The sequence below is a fragment of the Lactuca virosa genome, chromosome 9 (genome assembly GCF_052849685.1).
Source record: "Lactuca virosa cultivar CGN04683 chromosome 9, Lactuca_virosa_CGN04683_v6, whole genome shotgun sequence".
In the NCBI taxonomy this organism is placed as follows: Eukaryota; Viridiplantae; Streptophyta; class Magnoliopsida; order Asterales; family Asteraceae; genus Lactuca; species Lactuca virosa.
The window spans coordinates 173,315,245-173,337,117 of record NC_136434.1 but is presented as its reverse complement, the minus strand read 5'-3'; the positions used below and the strand labels follow the sequence as shown (position 1 = coordinate 173,337,117).

Here is a 21,873-nt window from a genome sequence, read left to right as displayed (position 1 = left end):
TTCTAAAGGCTAGGCCAATTCCTCTCTATAAGTTCTCTAAGAAGGGTAAAAGACCATTCTGCCCCTCTAATGGCACATAAGTCCAAACACTGACTAATCCCTAAAAGTTAACAGAAGTCAACAGTCAACATTGACCAGACTCACCGAGTGCACTAGAGTGACTCGGCGAGTACATGCCTGCCTCCTCGTCCCTGGTCCTCACTTGACTCACTGAGTCAACCCTATACTCCCCGGGTCGTTACAGATCGCGAGTCACGGGGCAACCCGACTCGACTCGTCGAGTCCCTTATGGACTCGGCGAGTTCCTCCCATGGAAACTCTCAAAAGATCTCTTGAGGTCAGATCTGCTTCACCAAACAGTAGATCCATCCTTCTAACATTCAAAAGTCACGTAAAGGTGCAACCTTTACGTGCATGCAACCCATATCAAGCCTCAAATGGAGAAATATCACTAGAAATGGCAACCTAGTCTCCAATTGCTTATTTGCTTGCAAAAAGCTAGAAGGTAGTGAGTCTATGGACCTCTCAAGGTCCAGATCTGATATCATCAACAAAGAGGGGACCTCATACTCACTAGATCTTATAAAAAGGGAGGTAAAAACCCTAAAATCATGAAATCTATCATATCAACACGAAATATAAGGGATTATACCTCCAGAGACAATATCTCAAGATGATTAGCTCCAATCCAAGCTTCTTCACGTTCTAAATGGATCCTCTCTTCTTTCTCTAGAAAAAATCACCCCAAAATGAAGATTATAAGCCCTTTCTTGCACTCAAGCCTTCCTCACTCTCTCTAGGGTTTCTCTGGAACAAGGTGGCCTCAAATGACGGCCATAAGGGCCTTTAAATAGGGCACAAGCCCCAAAAATTAGGGCTGCATTAAACACCGCGGACTCACCGAGTCCACGCATGGACTCGCCGAGTCCCTTCATTAAATCCAGGCTGGCAGAAGCGCGATTCCACTAGGCGAGTCTGAGCGCCTACTCGCCGAGTCCCTTTCTAAAATTCAACAAAATACTTAAAATAAGATACCTGGGTATCCGGATGTTACATAAGTTACACACAATAATACGTTTTATAACATCAAGTTACTGATGCGGTTTCGTATTATCAATGCATAATCATCTAGCAAACAATAACCATATCTTTGGGTTTAAAGATTATATGATATTATCATCTTGCGATCACTTGTGATAACTTTCATGAAGTGATACTAGCAAGTGCGGGTTTATTCCAATGCTCAAAACATATTTCATAAGCACTCATAAACTTTGTAGCAAACCTTTGCTATGTCTAAAACCTTTTAGAAAATCTACAAACAAATTTATGACAATCTTCTTTCATATATACTTCCAACATATGAGCGATTGTGGACTGTTCGAACAATCTTATTATTCAGGAAGTCAAAACATGCAAAATTTGAAATAACAGATAAATAATCAACACAAGATAGTAACTTTCTTATAAATAACACACTTTTATTTAATCATCAAAATGTTGAATACAAAATTATCCATTACAAATTTCCTATCTATCTAATCTAAACTAATATCGTCCTTTAGCCCAACGCTCCTAGCGTGTTTCAAATGCTTAACCCTACTCAGTCCCTTCGTAAGGGGATCTGCTGGGTTATCTTCTGACGATACCCTCTTCACAACGAGGAGTCCCTCTTCTACCCGATGTCTAATAAAATGGTATTTCCTGTCGATATGTCGAGATCTTCCATGATCCCTTGGTTCCTTGGTCAAGGCAACCGCTCCTTCATTATCACAGAAAATTTCCATTGGCTCTTTTATGGATGGCATAACTCCAAGGTCTCCTATGAAGTTCTTTAACCATATAGCCTCCTTTGACGCCTCGCTTGCCGCAATGTACTCCGATTCACACGTTGAATCAGCTACGGTCTCTTGCTTGGAACTTTTCCAAGTCACCGCTCCTCCGTTCAGGGTAAAGACCCAGCCCGACTGTGATCGGTAATTATCCCGATCCGTCTGAAAACTAGCGTCACTGTACCCTCGCACCCTTAAGTCATCACTCCCACTGAGGACTAGAAACCATTCCTTGGTCCTTCGTAGGTACTTAAGAATATTCTTGACAGCAATCCAATGTGCTCTACCAGGATTCCCTTGATACCTGCTGACCATGCTCAAAGCGAAGGCCACATCAGGGCGAGTACAAGTCATAGCATACATAATCGAGCCAACTGCGGAAGCGTAAGGTACTCGGCTCATATCAGCTATCTCTGCCTCTCTACTCGGGCTCTGAGTCTTACTCAGTTTGGTATTGCATTGAATTGGCAATTCCCCTTTCTTGGAATTTTCCATACTAAAACGTTATAATACCTTTTCCAAGTACGTATCCTGACTGAGTCCTATCAGTCTCTTACTTCTGTCTCTCACTATCCTTATTCCCAGAATATATGAAGCCTCTCCTAGGTCCTTCATAGCGAAACATTTCCCAAGCCAGGAATTGACCTCCTGCAAGGTTGGGATGTCGTTTCCTATGAGTAGTATGTCATCGACATACAATACGAGGAAGCTCGCTATACTCCCACTGGCCTTGACATACACACATGACTCATCTTCGCTTTGCAGAAAGCCAAACTCTTTGACCTTCTCGTCAAAACAAAGATTCCATCTCCGAGACGCTTGCTTTAATCCATAAATGGATTTTTCAAGCTTGCACACCCTATTGGGATGCTTCGCATCGACAAAACCCTCTGGTTGATTCATGTAAACATCCTCTGCCAACTTCCCATTTAGGAAAGCGGTTTTTACGTCCATCTGCCAAATTTCATAATCATGAAACGCAGCTATTGCGAGCATTACCCTAATAGACTTTATCTTGGCAACTGGCAAGAAGGTCTCATCATAGTCAACTCCAGAAGTTTGAGTAAAGCCCTTCGCGACCAATCGCGCTTTATAAGTGTGCACTTTCCCATCCATGTCTGTCTTCTTCTTGAAGATCCACTTGCACCCGATTGTCTTACGACCTGGTACATTATCAACCAAATTCCAAACTTGGTTGTCATACATGGACTGAATCTCGCTGTCCATTGCCTCTTTCTATTTAGCAGACTCTGGGCCTGCCATGGATTCCTTGTAGCTATTAGGTTCGTCCAGATTTATTAGTGTACTATCACTAATAAACGTATCCCCGTCAGTAGTAATATGAAAACCATAAAACTGGGGTGGAACAATAACTCTACTCGAACGTCTAAGAGGTAAGGACTGGTCAATTGGTTCAACAGGACTTTCCTCCTCATTTTGAATGCCAGTGTCAGAGGTTCCTTCATCTCCTGACTCTTGAAGCTCTTCAAGGTCAATCTGACTCCCACTGTCTCCTTGACTTATGAGTTCTCTCTCTCTGAAAACTCCTCTCCTAGCAACAAAGACAACATTGTCACTTGGTCTATAGAAGAGATAGCCAAAAGACTTCTGTGGATAGCCGATGAAATAACACTTCTCACTACGAGGTTCTAGCTTGTCGTGAGTCTCTCATCTTACGAAAGCTTCACAACCCCAAACTTTGATATGTGCTAACGAGGGAGCTTTCCCTGTCCACATCTCGTGAGGTGTTTTGGCAACCTTCTTGGTGGGAACTAAGTTAAGGATATGGGCGGCAGTCTCTAAGGCATACCCCCAGAATGAGATTGGTAACGAAGCACGACTCATCATAGAACGAACCATGTCCAACAAGGTTCGATTACGTCTCTCAGCCACACCATTCAATTGTGGCGTTCTAGGAGGCGTCAATTGCGAAACTATTCCACATTCTTTTAGATAGTCATGAAACTCAAGACTTAGGTACTCTCCCCCTCGATCAGATCGAAGCATCTTGATTTTCCTGCCCAGCTGATTCTCCACTTTATTTTTAAACTCTTTGAACTTTTCAAAGGTTTCCGACTTTTTCTTGATCAAGTAGATATATCCATATCTGCTATAATCGTCTGTAAAAGTCACGTAGAAGCGACAAGCGTCCCTTGTGGTGGATCTAAAGGGTCCACATACATCAGTATGTATGCGATCCAATACACACTCACCCCTTTCACATGTGCCAGTAAAGGGTGACTTGGTCATCTTCCCAAGTAAACAAGACTCACACTCGTCATCGTCCCTAAGGTCGAATGACTCCAAGACTCCATCCTTTTGGAGTTGGGCTATGCATTTCTTGTTAACATGGCCAAGACGACAATGCCACAAGCATGCTTTGTCCAAACTTGTGGACGAATCAATATTCAAAACATCATTTCCTAAATTATCTATAATTAACACAGATTCATAAATCCCATTACAAGGTAATGCATTGAAATAAAAGACACCATTCAAATAAGCATTAATAGAACCATTACTATTATCAAACGAATATCTGAAACCTTGTATAAACAATCCATGAAAAGAAATGATGTTCCTTGCCATATCTGGCGAATAACAACAATTATTTAAATCTAGCCCTAACCCATTACTCAACACTAAGGAATAAACTCCGATCTTGGTTACTGGTGAAGACTTCTTGTTTCCCATGATCAAGTTTATCCTTCCATGCTCCACTTCCCTACTTTCTCTTAGCCCCTGCAAATCAGAACAAATGTGGTACCACATCCAGTATCAAGGACCCATGAAGTAGCAAGTGATGAGTTATTAGATTTAATTAAATACATACTTGCAAAGGTGGGCTTTATCTTCCCATCCTTAATATCCTGCAGATATTTAGGGCAGCTTCGTTTCTAGTGGCCCTTCTGGTGGCAATAGAAGCACTCTGCTTCCTTGGGGTCAGAAGAGGGTTTAACAGAACCTTCTTTGGTCCCACTAGAAGAGGAACCATCTTGGGGCTTACCCTTTTAGTGGCTCTTAGAAGGAGCCTTCCTCTTCTTTCCTTTTCCTTGGCCAATTGCCAACACAGGAGCAGCTACAGTAGAGGATGATGCAATAGATTTGTCCTTGAGGTTGCTCTCAGCTGTCCTTAGGAGCCCTTGAAGTTTACTCAGGGTGACCTCTTCCTTATTCATGTGGTAGGTCATTCTGAACTGGTTGTAGCAGGAAGGCAAGGAGTGGAGGATGATGTCGATAGCCAAATCCTCATCAAACTTAACATTAAGTTTGAGAAGACGATCAACATACCTTTGCATTCTTTGCAAATGAGCAGTTAAGGATTCTCCACTCCCCATCCTAGCGGTGATCATGTTGGTAATGATCTCATAGCGCTCTTGCCTCGCGCTCTGGTGGTACCTGTCCAGCAAATCTTGATGCATCTCATATGGATACATGTCCTCATAGGACTTTTGGAGTTCGAGGTTCATGGTGGCCAGCATGATGCAATGAACTTTCGTCGCATCACGCTCGTGGGCCTCAAAGGCGGCCATCTCTTCAGGAGTAGCAACTTCTGGCTTGATCTTTTCCAGCTTCTCATCGAGGACATATTCTTTGTCCTCGTAGCGAGTTATCATGCGAATGTATCTCATCCACTCGTTGAAGTTTGACCCATCAAATGTCACCTTTTGACACAAGGTCATCAGCGATAATGACCCAGAAGCGTTGTTGTTTGCGTTTGCGTTTGACATCTGAAATAGAAAGGAACAAAGTTTGATTAGAAATGAATCCCCAATTAAACACCCAAATGAGAAATTAGGGCTAGGATCCAACAACATTATTTACAACTTAGAAAAGGGATGCCGTAATCTAAAAGTAAATAATTTGAAGGTAAGTGAATGACGATTCACTAATTCTCATCATGAAAAACGAAAAGAGATTAAGTTTTAAATGTATTTGAAAATTCCTAGATTTCTTTTGAGATTCATTGAACATTTCAATGGCATGTTTAAATCTCGATATGCACTTCAAATTTGCGACTGGGATGCCGAGGATCGCAAACAAGTTGTGAATAACCATGCGAATCAACATGGTGCACTCAATGTCTTTATCACCTAATCAATGTGCCGGTTAGCCACGCATGCTCCATTGATCTATGATAAACATCGAGCCACCCTTTGTCACCAATGTCAATCCCAAATTAGTGTGTCGGTTAGCCACACACGCTCCACTAACGTTTGACAAGGGTACAAAGTGTAATTCCATGGAATAGCATCAATTTTCACATTTTACCCTAAAGTAACTAAGATTGGGAATTTGAAAACATTGTAGTTACTTTGCAATATTCATTATACTTATAATGAGGAATTAAGTGCCCTATCCTATCCGTTCGACTAACGACCCTCCACCGGTCAAGTAAGCGGTAGGTGTGAGTGTACACCCATTAAGCGCCATTTTATAGGCAGCAACCTTATACCCACCTTATAGACTGGCTTCGTGAATGAGGCCTACTAGCGATAAGACTAGCTTATTCTTATACACACACATATATATATATATATATATATATATATATATATATATATATTATTCATGTAATAGATAAAGTATAAGATTGAATTTTAAACTTGTAAAATTCTAAGGGTTGAAATTTAAATTTTTTTCAAAATTAAACTTTTCAATCAAAAAATTAAATTTCAAAACTTGAGGGCAAGTTTTGAACTTTTCAAAACACAAGGGATCAAATAATAAATAATATAAATCAAACAATTAATTTAGTGATTATCTATATTTGACCTAATTCAATTTCTTGCAAGATAAGTTACCCAATTAATTCAAATAATCAATTTTAATCATATAAGGAATTTATTATCTAATAAATTGGTAAATATCTTTTGTTTTTGGCAAGGATAGTCTCACAAAATCATTAAAATTCGAAGTTTATCAGTAAACACAGATTAGGCAACTATTTCATAGCAAAAACAGCAAGAAATCCCGATATTGCCTCTGTCAGACGATCTGAGTTCCAATTTTCCTACCACCACCAACACTTTGAGCTTTCTTCCCAACATTCCATTTCTTGCTTGAACTACCATCACGTGCACTTTGATCTTTCTTCCCATCCTTCCCTTTCTTGATTGAACTACCATCACCTACACTTTTAGCTTTCTTTCCAGCCTTCCCTTTTTTTTTCTTGAACTATCATCACATGCACTTTGACCTTTGCAGCTTCTTTTATTATGACCAAGCTTTTTGTATTTTGAACATGTCACACTTTTGTCCTTCCTTGATGCCATACCACCCTTCACCATATCTTCTAATTCAACAGATGACTTCCTTCTTTTCTTCCTTGGTCTTCCAATGGGGACATGATGATTGGGAAGAAGCAAAGTGGTTGGACATGGAAACTTTTCGCACATTCTTCTTCCAATAATTGGTTCAATCTTGAAAGAATACATTTCCTTCCAAGTTTTTAACCAGTAAGTAGAATGAACCCATTCTTCTGGTACGCCAACATTCTGCTTATTTTTTTGCATGTCCCATATAGAAACAAGGGCATGTTTACAGGGTATATCAGTGAGTTCCCATCTTCTATAAGAACATGTGTGCTGAACCATGTCTACCACACATTGGTCCATCCGTGGACCACTCACCTGATATTTTCCATTCCCACAGAACTTACCCACACATTGAGCTGCATCATATTTGTTTTTTTCAAGCACACTTGTTGTAGTTGGAGTTAATGGTCCAACAACCTTATCAATTACCTTTTGGACACTCACAATCCTTAACATAAGGTACTCTCTAATGAACTCAAGGCATGTGATAATTGGTTGGTCACGTGCTTTCTTAATTTGATTATTTATGGTCTCACACAAGTTATTCAGAAGCCCATCATAATGAGCCCTCCCTACAATATAGATAAAAATTATTTGAGAAAGTGAATCGTTTGGTAACAGTTAACCAAACAAAATAAAACAAACATGTGAAGTGTGCCCTAGACCAATGTGGGGGTAGAATAGCTTTGACCCATTCGTAGCAGTCATTGTTTAGCTTTCTTAACTCTTCCATAGCATGGTTGAGTTCTTGTATTGTTGTTGTACTTGCACAGTTCCACAACATGTTCTGAAACAACTTTCCCCTCCATATTTTCTTCATGTTTTTATGAATGGCGGACAAAACCTGTATTCTGCACGTGGATACAATGTACCAATTGCTTGCAACAATCCCTGTACAAAATGTAAACAACATTAGATGTAATGTATACAATGTACAATAAGAACCAAGTCCATTGAAATTACTTACCTTCTGTCTGTCAGATATAAAGGTAAAGTTGGAATTAGCTTGCAAATCAATGTCATCATCCAAGCACCTTATGAACCAAGCCCATGAATTTATATTCTCATCCTCTACGACAGCATATGCCAAAGGATATATACAGTTATTTCCATCAAGACCCTAAACATAGTGAAGGAGTTAGTAATTTAAATAAAATGGAATAAAATGACAGATATGTGTTTACATCTTACCACTGCTGTAAGTATCATTCCAGGATAAGGCCCTTTCATAAAAGTCCCATACAAACCAATGTAATCTCTTTTACCTGCTAGAAAACCTTTCTTCAATGGCCCTAGACAGATGTAGATCCATTTGAAAGTTCTAGTCTCGGAAGTTTGGTTTGGCTCACTTTCGACCTCTATCTTAACTGTTGTCCCTGGGTTTCGAGTGCAAAGTTCTTGAACATAGTCTCTTAGTGTAGTATATTGCCCTGCATAATCGCCCCTTACTTGATTCAATGCTTCAGTTTTATCCCTAAATACCTTCATCTTCGAAATACCTACTTGGTATTCACGTTGAAGTTGTTCTTGTAAAGCTCGTGTAGGGACTGTAGGGATGCTTTCAATATGCTGCACTATTTTCTTTGCCAATAACTTGTAGGTACAAGCTTTCACATTTCTTGTTTGTAGACATCTATGCTCGTTTTCATAGGTCTTGATTTCCTAGTCAACATTTTGTTCCCACTTGCTAGCATAAAGTACCCATAGACACTTGTTTTCTTCACTTTCTTTATTGCTTTGACTGGGCCCACATGGGTCAAGTTGACCAAGGTCTGGGATAGTACCTTTAGAAATAGCTCTCACTCTGTTTTTGTCATTTTTTATGAACTCTAGTTCCCTCCTTGTCTCCACAACATGTTGTCTTATTGCATCCTTCAATTCTTCAGATGAGGTGAATTTTTGGTACACATAGAATGGATCACTAACTCTTGCTTCATTGTTTTCCATTGCCCTTCGGATTGCCTTAATTGACTTTCTTCTCCTGTTGCTCCCACCTTCATCAGATGATGACTCATATAAGAATACCTCATTGTTTACAACCTCAATATCATCAATTTCCCTTGTTTCTGTTTCCTTGACATTTGACCCTCCAAGATCACCCACCCACTCTATATCTTCATCAATATTTAACAAAAACTCATTCATGTCTATCTCAGGTTCATCTAGGAGGTTATCTAAGTCTACTAAGAACTCACTATCATCACTATCACCACTATCATCAACATCATCTCTATTGCCACTTTCATGAGTAATCCCTCCAGTTTCTTAATTTAGAGTTTCATCAAATTCATCAAATATACCTTGTGTTTCACATTGGGCATCAATTTGGTCACTTTCAGTTTCTTTTATTGGCACAACATCTGGTTTACTTGATCCAATACAATCCCCTGTTTCAATTTCCTTCCATTCCAAAAATATCCTTCTAATACATGAAGGTTGATCAACGATTTCTTCTATCCTAACTTTACTAGGGGTAGATGACATTTTATATGTATGCAACATTGTTTTACCATGTTCAACATAAACTTCAACCAGTTTATGTTTACCCACGTATGTACCCAAATGGTTAATGTCACTGTCACTAGCCAATGCAAAAAACCCAAAGTCCAAATCTGAAAAGGGTCTTTTGAAGTGGTAATAAAGCAACTTACCCTCCTCAACACAACCTAGGGTATCCATCATCTCATCAATATCGTGCACACAAAACTCATCAATGTCCAATAGATCAACGTATCTTTCTTTGCCCTTGACGTACCTCCTTCGAGGAAACTTCGTAAACTCTCCACCATAGAATAATCTGATGGAGAAGATAGTTAGATGACCAGCTGTAAAAGAGAAAGCTTCAACTTATTAGCTTGAAATTTGTAAGTGATAAATTTAACTTTTGAAAATAAGGGGTTACCGTAATGTTTTTCAACAGTCTATTTCTTCCATGTTTGCTCTAATCCTCCAACCCACAACTGTTGCTTCGATGATTCTTGCAGAATTTTGAGGAGTTAGGGTTTCTACTCGATTTTGATGAGTTACAGATTAAGTGAGAGAGATAGAGAGTGTGTGTGCGAGGGAGGTGATCGTAAAATGATCGGAATGAAGAAATGATTGGCATTGCATTTAGGCGCCATGTATAAAATGACGAAAATACCCCTCATGTGCGAAGCACGTGGGGGGACTTAACGTTTGGAATTGACGACTAACGGACCCAGGGACCAGGCGGGTAATAAAAAGAAAACGTGATGATGGTATGAGTGCAAAACAAAATATAGGGACCAAATGCGCAACATTAGCCAAACCACAGGGACTATTTCAGTAATTTGTTCTTTGTATTTAGATGTATACATTTGTATTGTATTTCTAAAATGAAATGAAAATTAGAATTGAATGTCTTGTGTACATGTATGATTATGTGATATTTAGGTTTAATAGTTTGAGTGTATAGAAAATGAAGTAATAAAGTTTTTAATTGATAAGTTATAGTTTTTGTATTTGGATGCTATTGTTTGTATTGTAAAGTGCTTAATATGGTTTCAAAGTGCTTAATTTTTGTTAGTGACTTAATGTTGGTCATTACAGCTTTAGCTTAATTAGGTTATTAATAACAACGTACTTTTAGTAATTTAAAATTAATTATAAAATAAAGTTGAATTAATTTAAAAAAAAATCAATAAAAAGAAAATATTAAATTAATTGTAAAATCAAATTAAATTAGTTTAAAAATCAAATTAATATTAATTTTAAAATAAAATAAAATTGATTATAAAATCAAATTAAATTAGTTTTAAAATCAAATTAATATTAGTTTTAAAATAAAATAAAAATAATTGTAAAATCAAATTAAATTAGTTTTAAAATCAAATTAATATTAATATTAAAATAACGTACCGTATAATATGATTTTCTTATTAAAACACGTTGAATCGTTGATTTTTATTTTTAAGTTTCTTTTTCATAACCATTGTAAATACTAATCTGTCTGATTTTTACTTCTCGAGTATATATTTTTTATATACTTGTGAATACTCTATCCGTTCTCGAGTATATATTTATTTATATAGCCCAAATACAATTTAACTTTCGATAACTATATATATAATATATTTTTTAATAATGAAACAACAATGACGATCGATTAGAGTTGGATTAGAGAGAACCAATGCCTTCAAAATACTTGGAAGGTCTTAAAAACTTTATGAAGATTGTTGAGAAACATGTCAACTCTAAAGGCAAAGTGCGTTGCCATTGTAAAACGTGTGTGAATTCGTATCGACATGTTTTACCTATGGTTTATGCCCACTTACATGACATTGGGTTTTTAGAAACATATACTACGTGGATTCATCACGGTGATAAACATGTCGGTTCTTCGGATTTAAGCTACAATTCGAATCCAAGAACAAACATGCCCACAAGTAATGAGATGTTTGATGTAATTGATGATGTTATGGCGGAACAAAATACAAATGCATAAAATATAGACGATGAGGGACGAGGTATAGACCCGAAATTTGATGATTTGTTTGAGGAGCTCAATACGAAGTTATACCCTAAATGTAGTGATATGTCTTCCTTAAACTTTTTGGAAAAGTTGTTGCATATTAAAGTGATCAATAGATGGACAAATAGTTCGTTTGACCAACTTGTAGAGTTACTAAGAGCTGCTTTCCCGAAGAGCAAGATTCCAGCTTCACACTATGAAACTAAAAAGAAGTTGAGAAAGATAGGGTTAGGATATCAATCGATCCACGCTTGCAAAAATGATTGTACTTTGTTTTGGAAGGAGAACGGTTCCATGCAGAATTGCCCGATTTGTAAGGAGAGTAGATGGGTGGACACAACTACAAAGGGGAAGAAAGTACCACAAAAATTGTTGCGGTACTTTCCTTTGACTCCAAGACTTCGACGAATGTATAGCTCCAGATTCACAGCTAAAGATATGAGTTGGCATAATATTGGACGCTCAATAGATGGTATGATGTATCATCCGGTTGATGGGAAGTCATGGCAAGATTTTGATCAAAGATATCCAGAGTTTGGTAAAGAACCTAGACATGTTCGTCTAGGTTTTGCTGCTGATGGCTTCAATCCATTTGGCAACTTTAATAGTACTTATAGTACTTGGCCGGTTATATTAACTACCTACAATACACCACCATGGATATGTATGAAAGAGTCTTCTTTCATGCTAACTTTGCTGATTCTTGGCCCTAAATCACCCTCAAAGGACATTGATGTTTTCTTGAGGCCTTTGGTGGATGAGTTGAAAATGTTGTGGGCCGAAGGAGTCCAAATGAGAGATGCATCAACCAACACCGTATTCAACATGTGTTCAATGTTGTTATGGACTATCAATGATTTTCCAGCGCATGGAAGTTTGTCTGGATGGAGTGGTCAAGGTTATTTAGCATGCCCTACTTGTAACGCAGACACATCTTCCATTCATGTCACCAACAAGATGTCTTATATTGGTTATAGACGATTCTTGCATATGAGCCATAAGTGGAGGCAAAGTTTATTGTTTAATGGTCTACCTGAGAGAAGGCCACATTTAAGACGATTCAACAATACAACTATATTAAAGCAATTGGCTTGTCTCCCTGATCGTATTCCAGGGAACATCCTGAGCACGGGGGTGCAACGAGAAAGCGCAATGATGAAATAAGAAAAAAAGAGTTGAATTGGACGAAATATAGTATCTTTTTTGAGCTTGAGTATTGGTCTTCCCACGAGCTAAAACACAATATAGATTTTATGCATCTGGAGAAAAATGGGGATGAGAGTTTTGTAAATACTGCATTGATGAATGAAAAAACCAAAGACAAAAAAGAAGCAAGAGAAGACTTGAAAAAACCAGTCATGAATGGTAAGTCGGTAAAACATGGTATGACGATCAACAATACATCTTAGCCACTCAAGCTAAACAAGTGTTTTATCTCCAAGATCCTACTCGAAACAATAATTGGAGAGTTGTGGAAGATGTTTATCATCGAAAACTTTGGAATCATCAAAGTATCAGTGTTAATGAGATAGATGAGGTGAATGACACTTGATCAAATGATTTTCCCTTGGCTGTCGATTTAGGTGATAATGATGATGATACATACTCCGTTGACAGTGATGATATGTACTTTTTAGATAATGACGACAATGGTGAATCAAGTGTGGCTCCTAATATAAACGATGACAGTTTCTTTAATGATGACGATGATGGTTGTGATACGTACTCTTCAGATAATGATGACGATTTCATAAACGATGATGAATTTATTAATGATGATGTTGTACATGTATATTGTTCTAGTGATGATTCTGATTGATGGTATGTTACGGTTGTTATACATTTTGATTGATTAAAATTGTTTATTAGTTTTTTTTAAAGTATGTTTAGTATATTTTCTAATATTTGTTAAACAGATGGCTACACATGTTGCGAGGGGGTATGGAGGAGACGGCGGGGAACGACCTCCACATGAGCGTGCAGGCAAGATACCGACGGGTTGTTAATCTTGTAAGTTACATGAAATTCTTAAATATATTGGATATATTTTTAAAGTTTTAAATTTCTAAATTTTTAGTTATATGTGTCAATGTAGCAAACCCGACGCGTCGGCGTGGAAAAGGAAGATGCTTAAATATGTGAAAAAGTTTAATCACAGCGGTCAACCTTTACCTATGGAAATTGATAGCATCGGGGGGGGGGGGGGGGGACCAATAGATTCATAAATACAAATGACAAAATGTTGACAAGGTTTATCTCAAACTTGTGGCAGATCATGTACCACTCCATTATAGGACTTGGAGACGTGTTCATTACCATTACTATGAAGCTGTGTATCCTGAGATTGAAGTAAGTACAAAATACTTTTTATATGTGAAAATTTTTATACTTTTTAAATATATTTTTTACTAATTAAATTTGTTTTTTTATTGCAGACATTTTTTAATCTTGATATGTATCGGGGTACATATCTGTGGGAAGCCGTTTGAGCGGCTGTACAGAGCGACTGCCAAAGAGCTTATAAAGAGCACAAATATGAAGTGAAAATTTATTTTGATAGGGTTGGTGGATATAAGGATGTAGAAGGTACAAGACAATGTCTACCGGATGATATGGAGGACGAAGCTTGGGATAAGATGATTGATCTTCTCTTTTTGGATGAGGGTTATAGGAAGTAGTGCAAAAAAGGTAAAGAAAGCAGGTCCAAACTTCAATTTACGAGTTCTCATGGAAGTAGAACATATGCAAACAGACGACGTGAGGAGGTAATTAAATTTATTTGTATTTTATAAATTTTTTATTAACACTTATATAAATATATTGATTGTTTTTGGCTTATTCTAGAGAGAAAAAGGACAAGACCCGCAACATATCGACGGTTGGAAACAGATGTGATTTAAAGAAAGTCGGGGTTGGTGTACACGACAAACAGAAGTAGTTTGGGTAAGTAATAAACAAAGTTAATAAGTTGTTTGATAAATATGTTATTATTATTATTATAGTTAGTTTAAGGTATATTATTATTATTATTTTAGTGCATAAATTTAGTTATTTTTTTAGTAATAAACAAAGTTAATAAGTTGTTTGATAAATATGTTATTATTATTATTATAGTTAGTTTAAGGTATATTATTATTATTATTTTAGTGCATAAATTTAGTTATTTTTTTAATTAGTGTATTTTTATTGTTTTTTTTTTTTTTTGGAAATTATTCAACGAGAGAAGATGTTGATGCAATCAGAGCTCGGGAGAACGAAAGGCTAAATGAAGAACAACATCTCGCTCGTGCCATCGGTGAGAGACGTGGGCATATTCGCGGAATTGGAAGGAAACCAAGCATCAACAATAATTTATTTCCAAATGAACATACCAAACGTTCCAAAGCTTCCACATCCCAATCTTCAGATAATCCCCAAGTTGTTGTATTATCCCAACAAATTCAAATCATGCAACAACATATGCTACAAATGAACCAAATGTTTAATAACACTTTCGCGTCCGTCATTCCAAACTTCCAACCACAACCAATACCACAATTTTAGTTTAATCCCAATATGTTTTCACAAAATAACCCAAAAACATCCAATGAACTCGAGAATGATGATGATGATGATGATGATGATGATGATGATGATGATGATGATGAGGAGGAGGAGGAGGAGAAGGAGGAGAACTAGAATGATGATGACAACAATGTTTCTTAAAAACTTGCTTTTTTTTTGTTATTTTGTTATGTAGTAGAATTTGAATGGTATGTTATGTTTATTAAGTGTTTTTGGATTTTAATGGTATGTTTATATTATTCTGCAAATATTCTTTTTGGATTTGTTTTAAAAACCAGATTTGGTATATATAACAAAACCTGTGAAAAATATTAAAAAAAAGGCTACGCATTCTAATTAGGGGAAATGACACAAATGCCCAACGAACTTTCTAGGGTTGGTTCAATTAGTCCATAAAGTATTTTCGTTGCTTTATGAGGGAACAAATTCGTTTTTTCCAGGTCGATTACGTCCTTTTGGACAAAATGAAGGGGTCATCTGGTTACCCCTTTGACTTGTTGACCAAATACCCAGTACTATTCATCTTCTCCTCTTGTGCTTTCTTCACCTTTTTCCCCTGTCTGCTCTCCACTTTAAAAGTCAAAATCTAACGAAAACGATTCCATTTTGCAAATCAATTGCAGACCATAACCAATACGATCAATTCTGATTCCAAGATTGGAAGCAACAGTCCTAATTGTGAAATAAAAGACGAAACGCATTGATTACGAGATCGACACATGCGAGTTCGTAAACTGAAATTACGATCGCAATGTGTTGGTTGCAGTAACTCTGAATCTGAATCAAAATTACTTCCGATTCCGAAACCGATTCCTTAACTCCGATTCCGGTGAATGATTTCCGAACAACCTTATTCTGATTGCGAATTCAGAATTTGAGCCTTCCGATTTATACTGAAATTCCATTTTACAAGCTTTACGATTTGGTCGATGGTGTTCAGGTGTCGGCGCTTGTGGCAGAGAAGATGATGTTGAATCTGATCAAGTTACCGGATCCTTTCAATATCCTCCTTCTATGAATCATGAAATATGAAATCATATACAAAGGTTTGATGTGCAACCATTGCTGTCTAATGGAAATCGATATTGAGAAAGTCAAAATGTGATTTTGACTATTAAATGGAAAAGAGCTGATGTGGCTACTGAAACCTGCTATAATAGGTTAGATGGACTAAAAAAAAACAGGTTGTTTCCAACCTTATGCCCCTATGAAGACACAAAATTAGTTTAGGGACTTAAAAGGTCAACCCTAAAAAGTTTGCTGGGCGCATTTGTGTCATTTCCCTTATTTTTTATCAATATAAATGATCGACGCTTCATTCTAATTACACTGCTACTTGATCAATTGGATTCCACACACGAAATCTTAACATTGAAAAAAAAAATTCTTCCGACTGGTCTATGGTCATCATAACCAAACATGCGTTTTACAAAATAAATAATAAATAAGAAATCCTAAAATCAGCATCCGCACACAAATATCAAATGTAGAAAAACGTTAGCAGTTAATTTCTGCTTGTAGACCCTGTTCGTTCATTGTCTTCTCTTGTTCACTAGAACTTTGCCTTGAGTTGATCAATCAGTTTCTTATCCACTTGGAAGGCCTTAGCTAGAACATCACTTAAAATTGGTGGGTTTGATCCAAAAACAGCATTCCCAATTGTTATAGCACCAGGGTTTTGACTACTTAAAGCACCAATAACCACCGCGCATTTATTTCCAATATTACGTTGGAAGTGAACAAGCCCAACCGGGAACACAAAGACATCGCCCTTATATAGCACCTTAGAGATAAGTCGGTTTTCTGGATCTGAAGTGATGAACCCAACCTCTATCGAGCCTTCTAAAACTGTTATAATCTCAGTGGCTCGTGGGTGAGTGTGAGGGGGGTTGATTCCCCAAGGTGCTAAGTCAATGCGGACCATTGAAATGCCTAAAGTGTTTAGCCCTGGTAACTGAGCTACAGTAACAGGTGTCACCCTTAATCCCAAAGGGTTTGATATGTTGCCCTTAAGATGTAGGCCACTGAAGTAGAAGTCATTAGCTTGAATTTGCGTAGGATTCTTGCAAGTCTTGCCATTTACATTAACTGCAAAGAAACATTCTTTAGATAACAAAAAACAACAAAATTGTAGATATATTTCTTGAAATATACATAAAAACCTGAGCTATTTGGGTCAGCTACACAGAAATCTTGAAGGGCGTCGGGTTCATAGGCAAAGGTCAAGCCGAAAAAAGCAAGAGCCACTAAACTGATATGGGATAACTGTTTTCCCATTATCAAGTCCTTAACTTTGGTTATCTTTTTGGATGAATATGGAGGCCTGATAGTAGAAGTTAGTGAGTGTTAAAGAATTGGTTCAGGGTCCATATATATAGGGCTATGTAAGATATTCTAATTTACAAAATTGCATGATATATGTTGGCATTTGCATGAACACGTAAAAAGGAGTAGAGATGGCCATTACTTGAATAGTTGGATTGTAGCACGATGTCTATCTTAAGTACCACTATAAGAATTGGTGAAGCATGCCTTTGTGGGATGAATGCCTGCACCCCCACATCATATGATCCAAAATGATGATCACTCCCTTTAAGGACCAAAACCATTAATTATTTCTACTTTAATACACAATGTATAATTATTATGAATAGTATCTTGTCCGCCTGTTGCTGCGATTTTGACCCTGGCCATTGAAGTTCCAAGCTGCTTGATGTCCTCCATTTATGATGCTTTCTTAGAGGCTGAAAAACTTTATTTTTAATCATAATGTCTCTCTGGCTTACAAGATATTGTCTGTGTGTTAGATACTTTTTATAGCTCATAAGTAGGTGTTGTGGTGTATTTTCAGATAACATAATCTGAAAACTAGCATGGGTACGTATTTAGTTATTCTCTCACGATTAGCTCTCTATGAAAAAAAAAATAAAGAAAAAGTTGAACATAATGCTATTATGTTCGTTGCTTTTAATTAATAATATCTTGTAAATAATCATTTTTGTCCTTGCACGCCTTGTGTTTGCTCTCAGTGGTGTCCATAAAGATTTGATTTTTGTCATGTGAAATTTCAAAAAGCTGGCGCGCGCAAAAAATTATACTTCGAACATGATTTATTGATTGAATTTTCTGTCTTGTTATATATGCCCAAATAAGAGATCTGTACATGTCTCGTTTTAACCATTCTAATGAATACAGCTTTCATATGTATAGAGGCGTTGATTAGATAACTAGCTGTACCAATTTATCATTACTTTTCAGATCTTGTAGTGATATCTTCATTGATGATATTTAGGGCAACATTATTTCTTGTGTTAACACAATTTATGGTGTAAAAAAATGGTCTCTAGTTCACCAACACCAATTTCAATAGAGTCCTCAATAGAGTCCAACGGGTCATGCATTCTAATGTCATATCTCCTAGATCCACAAATATAGTTTTCAAAAGAATTGATTTTGTCATCCAAAAAGGGCTAGCGGCGCAGCTTGTTGCCCGTTTGCCTTCAATCGATATGTATTGAACCTTTTATAAAAACTATTTATTATGTCGGAAATTTCAATACCAAATTATTAGAATAAAGAGCATCAATGACGAATTTAGCAACACACTACATCTGCACTAATTAGTAGTGGAATATAGTCAAATCAACGACAAAATTTCTTTGAGTTGAATATTGACAATGTAGCAAACGGATTTCCAATGGATTTCTGATCTGGTGCTAATAGCTAGTGTTGGTGATTTTATATCACTTAATATTATTTAAGTGTAACGGGGTTAATTTGTTGATCAATGTCACTTTGATAATTATCGTACAAATTAGTATGATGAGGAGTGCACATTTGTTTGATTTTATCATTGTTGAAAGTATACTGCTATTTAGGGGCGAAGCCCTGAACTGACGGGGGTTTGGGGGCAGCTCCCCTGGGAGCGGGGTCCAAGGGGCGGCAGCGCCTGCCGGGGTCCAAGGGGCAGAGCCCCTGATTGGGGTCGAGCTGGTTTTATGTTAGTTTTGACATGTAATATGACCATTTTTTGGACAGGAAGTTGTTTTCCTGTAACTACCATATGACAGTTTTAGGACAGGAAGTTAGTTTCAGTTATATGATCAATTTCGGATTCATTTTAGGTACATATTTCATAACATCTTCTTCGTTCTCCATTCTAGAAAACAGTGAGTTTCATTCGATTAAAGATTTTGAGTGTACCCTCGAAATGCTTTAATCTGAAAGTGTTTCACAACTCTCACTGATCCAAGTTTATCTATATCCCGTTTTTCAAACAGATAGGTCCTAAATTTGTGACACGGAATAGTAGTGAAATAGCGAAACTTATTCAGTCGGAAATCCATCGCTAAAATTTACCAATTTATTCAATGAATGCCATTATGCATGGGAAATTCATCGATAACTGATGTTAAAGTTGTTAATTTTCTTTTCATTAACTCTTTTATCTCCCTCCCCTATATATTCATCTCTGATCAAAACCCCATGAAATGCTTCCATCCAAGTATTTTGGGTTTCCATAGGTTAAAATTTGGTGAATGTTTGATTGATTATTCTATTTTCAACAAGGTTAAGTTTTAATGGTGATTTGTGTAGCGAAAGAGGAATGAAGAAATGGCTTTGTGATTTCATTTCAACTAGTTTTTAGTCTCAAAAGATAATATTTTATGTATTATGTAAGGTATGTATGTCTTTATGTTGATGACATGCCAAAATAATAGTTCATGAAATATCTGAATTACTAAGACATGTATCATAATATTGTATGTTTTGTCACACCCGATATGAAAACTTCCAAGGAGCTTATCCATCCCAAAATTGTTAATCGAGCCACCATTTTGTAACAGCTAGACTTTATTATAAACAAACCACAAGATGAGGAATTACATTGTACAATATAAAAGGTTTTTTGCCTATGATTTTGTAACAAATCCCTATCCATTTTAGGTATACCTTTAAGCCAAAAACGCTCAGTGTCTTGTCCTCATAAGCTAGAGCAGATAATCTCTTCACTTTATTGATGAAAATCAGAACGTTCATATATATATATATATATATATATATATATATATATATATATATATATATATATATATATATATATATATATATATATATATATATATATATGGTCAATAAAAACTCCTTTGATATCGCTTCAAGAATATCTTGAGACCTACAACCTATACCATAAGTAAAGTATATCCTTAGGAAGGCGTTAAATGAGTCCTTCAAGAAAGGAAGATCATTCCACCATACAAGTAGCAGGCCACAAATAACCTTAGTTGTCGAACAATTCTTGAAAATATGTATCTCGTTCTCCATGAAAGCATTACATGGCATACACATTGTAGATGGAATGCTTACTACCCTCTCTTTGAGGTTGAATCTAGTAGACAGTCTGCTGAGTCTCAACCGCCAAACGAAGACTTTTATTTTGATGGAAACCACCTTAGACCATATGAGATGGTAGGTAAGTTTGTGCACTCCAACAAGTGATTTTTGTTTCACTAGATTTGCCTCCCTTACGAATTTGGAAAGTGTCGTGATAGAGTAGGTATTCATTCCCTTTATAAAGTTACACATGTTTAACTTTCTTTCGACGTGGGTTATTGTTCTATGATTGCTCTCCCACCCCCTTTATATGGTGAAACGTCCATGTCGAAATTATATACTTTTGCCTAGTCATCGATGTCATCTATAAGATCCCCTAAAGGGATGCACTGCAATATTGCCTACTCTAGGCATTGTGAGATGAAACTTTCCAAGGGTCACTTATCCTAAAATTGCTCCTACATGAGCCTCTTTAACTACAAAGTTCTCATGGAATCTAGTTTCATCATCGACTTAAAAAATTCATGGAAGGTATCTATACCCCTATAAGGAATGATTAGTCTGCATTCATAGGAAATATGGGATTAGGTGCATGTAGCCACCCACCAAATGGGCATAAAATAGTAACCTATATTTATTGTGAATGAGAACTAAGGATCACTATATTAGGGATGTAGATACATTTTCTAACACAACACATTTTAAATTCTTGAGGACAATTTCAAGATGGGTGACCGTATGGGAAGTTTTTTGTGTTGTTTGCCCAAACAGGACAATATTGTCGTATATGTCGTAGAGGAGTTTCAAAATGGTATCAGAGCTAGATCAAAAGTCGATGTGTTTGATAGAGATGTTGAACCCTGTAAAGGTAGTGAAAGGAACTAGTTACTTTCTTTTGATTACAGATCAATTGGGAAGTTGAACTAAAAATTCCTTATAGGGGGTGTGTATAACTTCACTGTCATAACGTATTTTAATGTCATGAAGGTTGTAGATCTCGTGAGAACTCTACAGTTAAGGAGGCCATGGACAGATATATTTCAAGGTAAGTGATATCCAAGAATATTTCACGACGGTATGTCCAAAACGGAAAATATTATGTTTCATGCCTTTGGGGAATTATTCATAATACTCTATGCATTTTTATAGTCTAATTAAGCCCCTTTATATATTTTATACTTTCTTGGTCTTCTTTATTTTTGGTTGATGTGATTAATAGGATATGGAACCTTATATTATTGAAAGGTAAATTTACTATATGGTTCATAAACCTTTTTATAAACATGTGTTTTTCAGATTTCATTTGAATGTTTTTCCTTTTTTACTAATTTGA

The 21,873-nt window shown here is 36.7% G+C and overlaps 2 protein-coding genes across 2 annotated transcripts; both read right to left on the bottom strand.

Moving 5' to 3' along the window:
- Positions 1 to 6,821: 6,821 nt before the first annotated feature.
- Positions 6,822 to 7,970, bottom strand: LOC145140013 (uncharacterized). The gene is made up of 3 exons (XM_079073639.1): positions 7,796 to 7,970; positions 7,106 to 7,722; positions 6,822 to 7,010 (listed from the first exon to the last, which is right to left on the bottom strand). The coding sequence occupies exons 1-3, from the start codon at positions 7,968 to 7,970 to the stop codon at positions 6,822 to 6,824; spliced, it is 981 nt and encodes a 326-aa protein (XP_078929765.1).
- An 8,572-nt stretch (positions 7,971 to 16,542) lies between these two features.
- On the bottom strand, positions 16,543 to 17,564 carry LOC145137926 (putative germin-like protein 2-1). Its single transcript, XM_079072065.1, has 2 exons — positions 17,369 to 17,564; positions 16,543 to 17,294 (listed from the first exon to the last, which is right to left on the bottom strand). The coding sequence occupies exons 1-2, from the start codon at positions 17,481 to 17,483 to the stop codon at positions 16,759 to 16,761; spliced, it is 651 nt and encodes a 216-aa protein (XP_078928191.1). The 5' UTR covers positions 17,484 to 17,564; the 3' UTR covers positions 16,543 to 16,758.
- Between the last annotated feature and the right edge of the window lie 4,309 nt (positions 17,565 to 21,873).

Excerpts from the sequence above, each read along its gene's own strand:
- LOC145137926 (XM_079072065.1), bottom strand. The coding sequence starts at position 17,483 with ATGGGAAAACAGTTATCCCATATCAGTTTAGTGGCTCTTGCTTTTTTC. Across the intron at positions 17,295-17,368 it reads AGCTGACCCAAATAGCTCAG|TTAATGTAAATGGCAAGACT; the intron begins GTTTTTATGTAT and ends GTTTCTTTGCAG.
- LOC145140013 (XM_079073639.1), bottom strand. The coding sequence starts at position 7,970 with ATGAAGAAAATATGGAGGGGAAAGTTGTTTCAGAACATGTTGTGGAAC. Across the intron at positions 7,723-7,795 it reads GTCTAGGGCACACTTCACAT|GGAGGGCTCATTATGATGGG; the intron begins GTTTGTTTTATT and ends TCTATATTGTAG. Across the intron at positions 7,011-7,105 it reads ATATGGTGAAGGGTGGTATG|TTCAAGAAAAAAAAAGGGAA; the intron begins GCATCAAGGAAG and ends ATGTGATGATAG.